Genomic DNA, 8,060 nt, shown 5'->3' with positions numbered 1-8,060 from the left:
GCTGTTTGACTAATACTATGGGTACAGCCCAATAAGTGAATACAAAAAAGCCCAGATGTCACTTTAGTTCCAGTGATAGGTCAACAAAAGCTAAAGGCAGTTAGGGAATGGTAGATAGCTGTAAGTCACACCATTTCTAGGAAGCTACTCTGTGTGTCAGAGAATACCATCAAGAAACCACAGTCTCCCACATGTTTCCAGATCATCCATAGCCATTAAGAAAAGGATGAGGGAACCTAAGACAAAAACTTACATTCAAAAATGCTGGTGTTCCCCTGAAATGAAAGGTTTCACTTTCAGAAAGTTATTCCTTTAAAGCTTCCCCTCCATTATCTCACATTTCCTAGTAAGCTGATTTATTTGGGCATCACCCCACACCCCATAGCCCTACATACACAAACAAACAAATTGCTATAATCTTGGGCCACGCCTATCACTGGCAGTTCTACATGGATTCCATCTGAGGTGCTCTTCTGAGGTCTGAGAGGCCATACCTATATATTCCTATTTCACCCTGCAGGAAGGGAGTATCATCTAGGATTTCATTGCCCAATGACCCCACCCCTTCAGTCCCCACACTCCCAGTTCCCAGTTGTCTGCTTCTTACGAATGGATCAGAGATGGCCACTGTACACCTGACCTCACAGATGGAGTTAGGGTGAACATTCGTGCCACAGCTGAGGCCAAATTCAAAGAAGGGCTGGCTGGAGGAATAGGAATCCTTTGACAGTCTTGTCTGTTCGTCGTCCTGGGAAGATCAAATTGTTACTCATGTCTGAGAAAATGGAAATAACTACTTGTTTACAAACACATGCTTATATTCTGGACATGTGTGAAGATGGGGGTTTGACTAAGATCACGAGATACTAGATTTAATATTTGATCCCTTTGAAATACACTGTGCAGGGGGCACCTGGATGGCTCAGTTGGTTAAGCGTCCCACTTCAGCTCAGGTCATGATCCCGTGGTTCATGGGTTTGAGCCCTGTGTCAGGCTCTGTGCTGACAGCTCAGAGCCTGGAGCCTGCTTCAGATTCTGTGTCTCTTTCCATCCCTCCCCCACTTGTGTGTGCTCTCTCTCTCTCTCTCTAAAAAATAAACATTAAATAAAAATAAAACACCATGCAGATAGAATGAAAAAGGAGTAAAAGCTTTAGAAATACACAGAGATCTTTTTTTGTCAAGAACAGTGCCTTAGCACTGAACACATAATGTTCTAGGAGCATAGAAAAAAGCTTTTCATCAGAACTTTAGGGATGAAAGCCTTTGGTTAAATGGCAAAATATAGAGTCTGTTAGTATCATAGTATCAAAAAGCAGAGCTAAGTACTTCCGAAGGTGAGTTTAAAAGAAATATATCCTAAAGGACAATACGTTTCTGGAGAGTTAGGAATGTCCTCACCCTTCAGTCTCCTCAAGGACTCAGAAGGCTAGGCAGCTTTGTAGGTGTGGTTCAGGAGTCTTTGCTGTTGCTAGGCAACAGTCTGTCAATCTGAGGGGGTGCCTCTCCAGAGAGCATGGGTAAGGAAGGGGACAAATGCCTTGATTGACCTTTATTCCTGTACTCAGTGTTAGGAGCAGTCAGGATTTCCTGATTCATTGCTAACCAGGAAATCCCAGCTGCCCAGCGGCAAGGGGTTAAAAAACAGTTCTGAAAAGCTTTTTATGTTCTGGAGAGCAAAATTACACATACATGCAAACCACAAACACATAGCACCTGGGTAAATAAAATGTGGCTGAATAAAGGCCAGGCTATTTGCAAAAGGGAATCTGGAAAACATTTGCTTTTGGGTGGTTAACATTACTTACACTTTATGCATTTTTTTAAGAAAAAAAAATAGAGGAAATGTGCAAAAAAAATCAGAATTTTAACATGGCTGTTGAAAATGAGATTTCAGTTCATTACTTTCCAAATCCTAAGGAGTGATGGAGATTGAGAGGGGCATAGAGCTACTACTGCACAAAGAAGTAGCAACACTTTTAGTACAAAAGTTGTTAAACAAAGACCATTTCCCAGAGATAGAATTGTGCTATGGGATACACTGAAGAGGTCATTAAACACTGTCCTCCAAACATGGGATGAAACATCAATAGTAAATAGCAGTAAATAGTAAATAGTGAATGGTATCAGTGTACATAATAAAGACTAAAAATGCTTAGAAATTCAAAACCATTGGACTTCATGATAAGTCAGATTTTCTGATATGACAGAATTTAAGCACCCAGGAGTTCATGCTAGAGGATTTATGTTGAGCATAACTTGTCTGGGAACCTACATGCCTAAGTGATTTCTCCTTGAAGGAAAAAATCATCATCTCATTATGGGAGGGGTTCACTATCAGTAGAAAGCTATTAGATTGAACCATAAGAAATTGCTAGTTTTGTAGGTAGGTAACTTTCAAGATCAGCAATTTCATATACTTCAACCTAAAACTTTTGTTTTTTTCTAAGCCATGTCAAGTTGGGGTTCACAGTTACATTTATGGAGAGAAAGGGGGTAGGTGAACAAATAATTTTTATATAGTTCAGAAAATAAAATGCCTAAGCAGAATGAGCAGCGTTCTAATTGGGAATGTTGCAGGTGTGAAACCAGCATTCTGAATCTACCAGAGAAGGTTTCAGAACTTTTCATCTGTAGTAGAGGTAGAAGTTTGGTGGCGTCATGGGAATAAGGTAGATTTTTCCATAACAGAGCGGTGACAACACAGAAATAACTCCAGCATTAACCTATCCTAAGTGGCAAACACAAAAGTAGGAATTAAGAACTAAGTTCTCAGGTTACCTCTGCTATTAGTTGCTATTTGGAGATAAATGAGAGCAGAGTTACAAAAAATAGTAACAGTACATCTTGTTAATATGTACAAATTATTAACAAATGGAACAAAAGAAAACTACATAAAGTTGTTTCTTAAACAATTGTTTATTGTCTTTATACCATAGCACCATAATTTTGTCAAGGGCACAAGACTGCCCACTGAATCTTGCAGGAACCCAAGGAACCCAAACATTTATCACCTAAGGAATTTGGTGTTACATTAAGCGTTACCTCTATGTAGAAAAACTCTGCTAAAACATCTTACACTCTACGCAAAATGTGTGCATTCCAAATAAATAGAATAGAGCACAATCTCTAAACCTCTTAAATGCCTAGAAATCCTATATGTTAACTACTCTGTTCTGGACTTGATAGTGCCAAGTCCCTGTAAATTGTAATCCGTGTGCAGGGGACTCTCCAAATACAACCAAGCACAAATGATAACAAAGGAGAGGGAACATAGGCACTACAAGTTCTAATAAACAGAGAATCCCAATTCAGCTTCGAATTTTTCGTATCTTTCTAGGTTTCAAATTTTCAGTATTTGTGAAGATTTTAAAAATAAGGTTTATGATTTGCAAATGTACAAAGTTTAACATATGACAAATGTAAAAATGCCAATGGCTACATATATTTATTTTTTTTATTACTGTTTTTTTATTTTTGAGAGAGAAACAGAGCATGAGCAGGGGAGGGGCAGAGAGAGAGGGAGACACAGAATCCAAAGCAGGCTCCAGGCTCCAAGCTGTCAGCACAGAGCCCAATGCAGGGCTTGAACTCTGGAACCTCGAGATCATGACCTGAGCTGAAGCCGGACACTTAACCGATTGAGCCACCCAGGTGCCCTGCCAATGGCTAAATATAGATAAAATAATACCAAATATAGATATATAAAGCTATTATGATAAAAGACATTATCAGGCATCTCTATATATTCCACCCTATAATCTCATAAATCAAAGCTTTTAGCTGTCTGGATTCATATGTGACTGTATTCTTTCCAGTATGCATTCTTTCTTCTTCCAGAGGTTGTTCAATAATGGCAGGTATGTTCCTGCCATAAAGTTCACATTGTTCTAGAAACTGGACACATTCTTGAATAACACTGTCACGAAGCACGATCGTGTGTTTTGACATGTTTTCTAATAAGGACAGGAAGCATCTTTTGGCAAAATACCAGGTATCAGTTCCCAGTTTCTTATGATAAGGCTCCAGGCTTTTGATCACCCGAGAAATACCAAAGTCATAATTTCCTTTGGCACAATAAAGTGTGCCTATCACCAAATTCACAATGCAGAGGTGGTAGATTTTCTTATCGGGGTCATCATAGGACAGCTGCTCTTCTTCCTTTTCAATCTTCCTCATCAACTCCTCAGCTTCTTCATTCTGACTTGTCATAATATATGAAACACACAGGTTAGCCAGCACAACAGCACTGACATTCAGGATGTGGTCATAATGCTTCTTGACTATGGGTTCATAGAAACCTATAGCTTCTTTGTATTTGCTTTCCTGCATGAACAGGACATGAGCCACGTTCAACTTCCACACATCATGGTCATTACAGAATTCCACAGATTTGCGGAAGATCTTTTCCACCATTGGATAATTCTCAAGGTTCCAGTAGATTTTGGCCTGGGCCATCAACACAGGAATATACTTCTCCAGAGTGTCATCATATTCATTCACTGCCTTTTTGACAGCTTCGTCATCTCTGTGGTGTCTTGCTTCCTGTACTTGTTTGGTGAGTCTCCGGAGCTGTTCAGTCAGCATCCCCGCTAGCCCATCAAGCTTAATGAAAGCCTCTTCAGGGGCTGTCTGGCAGGTGATCAAGGCATCCAAGAAGTCATAGAGATAGGGTGTGAGGAACTTGTAAGTCAAATGGGCATTCTCGGCCAGGACATCTGCTGCCAGGTCGAAATACTCATACTTACAGTAGAGCAGCAGCAGGTTGCCAAAGGTCTCCGGGGGAAAGGGGTTCTGTTGGAGCAAAAACTGTAGCTTTTCAAACCCTTCTGTAGGCCTGGCATCCATGTTCATTAGCGCCTGGTTGTGCAGGGTCACAGGGTCTAACTCTTCTTCTGCCCTAGGTGGCATGTCAGTGAGGGCTTCCTGGGCCGCCTCATAGTTTCTCAGTTGGTATTCTATGGCTGCTTTGAGGTTGAAGGCTTCCACCAGGGCAGTCTGGTGAAGGACTAAGGTGTTGCCAACACTTCGAACATCGATGCCCTCAGTGGTCATGCCTACACCTAGCTCCGGGTGCTGGCGGATGCCACGCTCAATAATGTCTGCGATGTGCTTCAGGGCCGGGGCATAGTGCCGGCTACTGTAATAGGCCAAAGCCAGGTTGTAGGAAAGGTCAGGCCGGTAGCCCGAAGCCTGGAGGGCCGCAAAGAACTTGGAACACGCGGCCTCATACTGTCCCTCCTTGTAGAGCAAACACCCCAGGTTGACCTGACCATCGGGCTCGTTCTCGCCCCCACTGTCCTCTCCCCCTTCCCCGCCCAGTAGCTGCTCCACCAGGCTCTTGGCCCCGGGCAGGTCGCCCTCGCTGTACTTGATCGCGGCTTGCAGACGGAGGACGCGGTTGTGGTAGGCGGGGTTGTCCAGGAGGAGGAAGGCGACCCGGGTGGCCTCTGGATAAAGGCAGGCCTTGTACAGGGCCTGGGCCTGGTACAGACGGTACTGCTCCAGTTCCGGGTGCAGCTGGCCCAGCTGCTCATAGCACTCGGCCGCCAGCGTGAACTCCTGCAGGCGGTAGTAGCAGTAGCCCAGCAGCGACAGGCCGGCGCGGCTCCTCGGGCTCCGCTGGAGCTCGCCGCCCAGCAGCTGCACGGCCTCGGCGTAGCGCGAATCCCGGATGAGCCGGTACACGACCGCAGTGAACTCCCCATCGGGGATCTGTGCGCCACTCAGCCCGGCCATAACCGCTAAGCTGGTGGTGCGTGCTGGTTACCATGGCAACAAGCCCACCGGAAACGGAAGACACAAAGATTATTCCGGGTTTATATTTGTTGGTTTGCGTGCTCCCAAAGTTACTTTGCTGGGGGAAGACCAGACTAGGGTTGGAAAGGAATCACTAATGTGAGGGTCTCCTATATGGACTCATCCCCGAAGACTCCAGAGTGTGAGCGGCGTTAGCAAAGAGGAAATTCCTTCGGTTATTCAGTGACCGAAACTCCACTTCCCGGCATGCACCGGCCAATCGCGCAGCTGCCCAGGACGCTGCCGCGCTGCATGCTGGGAGGCGTAGTCTCTGCCGGAAGGACCTGCGGTCGTCAGAAGGTGAGAGTTCAGGGACCTTTTCTTTCTACAGACAGCAGGATTACTGGCTCCCTGTTCTGTCACTTAGGTCTCTGGCGCGGAGAGGAAGGTTTAAGGGCTGAAGTCCCTTGCGTTTTTGAGCCTTTATAGACTATGTGGTGTATATCAGTAGTTTCGTTGCACGTTGTTTTAGTGAAAGAAACGGGAACTGAAAATGCGGAATGTCAACTTGGCATTCTCCAATTAGAGAAGGTTCAGTTTTCAGGCCTCATTGAGGACATAATAAGAACAAAATAGTGCAGCGACCAGGAGTCCTTATTTTGTTATTTCCAGAGGTTCACAGAAGGAAAGAGTGCTGTGGATCTTATCTGGTGCTGGGGGAGGATTGCCTTTAGTTCCAAGTGTCTCCCTCATACGCTACTCCCCCTTTTACACGACAACAAACATTATTAAGCACATATTAGTGTTTAAACCTGGCCCTACACCTTGCCTTACTCCAAATTTCACTACCAGATGGAGACAATGGAAAAATCCATGACCTAGTCTTTTCCAAGGTGGAGTGGGAATAAAAGCACGACCAAAAGTATTCTCTTCTGACTCTCCAAACCCACTTAGTTTGTGTGTGCTTGTGTATGTGTGATGGGGGGGGGGGGGGGGAGGGAGAGATCCATCCAGCCTGTACTTGTCAGGCTTTAATGATGTTTGGGATATCACTGAACTGATAAAAATTGGATTTTCTTTTAGTAAAAAGAAAAAGAAAATTTCCTACACTTTAATTTTTGCCCCTCAGATTCTTAGTTTGAAGATCTCTGGAAATTTGCTACTGCACACACACACACACACACACACACACACACAAATTCTGAATTTCCTTTTGTTACTTTGTCTTTATTTTGAATAGATGCTCTAGATTCCGTGTTACAGCCTCAGAGCTATTTTGTATAAATCCTTTTGAATTTAATAGTGCCCCTCATAGAACAGTGGAAAACTAGGGACTTAGTTATTCTATAAAGTTATAATGGATTACTAATAAAAAACATACCCATAATTTAGATTGATGTGGAGACTGTAAAATTTGTGGGGGATGAACACAATTTTATCAGTCAAGAATTAGAGAAGTAGACAAGATAGCAGAAGACAAAACTGGCTTATCCCATTGAGGTAGTGGCAGTTCTTAAGATAATAAAATTAGCTATAACTTATGAATATAATAGGCAGTGCCTCTGCTGGTGGCCTAAGGTAAGGGGGTTTTCTTTCATAGCCTTCCACAGTCTTTCAGATTTCCATTGGCCTTGGTACACTCCAAGATAAACATAGTCCAGGTAAAAGCGTGTCTTTGCTATATAATTCAAGAATTCAATGCAAATCTCTTATTGCCTCAGTAGTGTTGCAGCCTGTAAGTCTTCTCTATAAACAAATTTTGGTGCCAATATCAACCATATTATAGGGCACTCTATTAGACTATTTACATATATTTTTTCTAAGCTTAATAAGCACCCTGTATTCTGCTTAGTAGATAGAGAAAAGAAACAACTGGACCATGATATCCAAAAGCTAAGTTATTAGGAAAGAGTGACTGTTGAATTAATTCAATATATGTTTATTAGCTAAGGTCTTAGTTTTTCTTTTTTCAATTTTGTTAATGTTTTTATTTTATTTTTGAGAGAGAGGGACAGAGTGTGAGTAGGAGGAGGGGCAGAGAGAGAAGGAGACACAGAATCTGAAGCAGGCTCTGGGCTCTGAGCTGTCAGCAGAGAGCCTGATGCAAGGCTCATACTCATGGACTGTGAGATCGTGACCTGAGCCAAAGTTGGACACCCAACTAACTGAGCCACCCAGGCTCCCCTTTAAGGGCTTAGTTTTAAGGGAATACTAGTATGTTGGTTTTTTGGTTGTTATTTTCCCATTAGAACAACCACCTTGGGGTTCCTGAGTGGCTCAGTTGGTTAAGCGTCCGACTTCGGCTCAAGTCATGATGTCATG

At 43.2% G+C, this 8,060-nt stretch overlaps 1 protein-coding gene across 1 annotated transcript; it reads right to left on the bottom strand.

The window, feature by feature from the left end:
* Positions 1-2,921: 2,921 nt before the first annotated feature.
* Positions 2,922-5,964, bottom strand: LOC131502300 (intraflagellar transport protein 70B). Its single transcript, XM_058712998.1, has one exon. It carries the CDS (start codon positions 5,736-5,738, stop codon positions 3,741-3,743), a length of 1,998 nt encoding a protein of 665 aa, XP_058568981.1. The 5' UTR covers positions 5,739-5,964; the 3' UTR covers positions 2,922-3,740.
* Between the last annotated feature and the right edge of the window lie 2,096 nt (positions 5,965-8,060).

This window comes from Neofelis nebulosa, chromosome 2, assembly GCF_028018385.1.
Source record: "Neofelis nebulosa isolate mNeoNeb1 chromosome 2, mNeoNeb1.pri, whole genome shotgun sequence".
NCBI classification, from domain to species: domain Eukaryota; kingdom Metazoa; phylum Chordata; class Mammalia; order Carnivora; family Felidae; genus Neofelis; species Neofelis nebulosa.
Note: the sequence above shows the minus strand (reverse complement) of the source record. Positions and strands in the feature narration are given on the sequence as shown.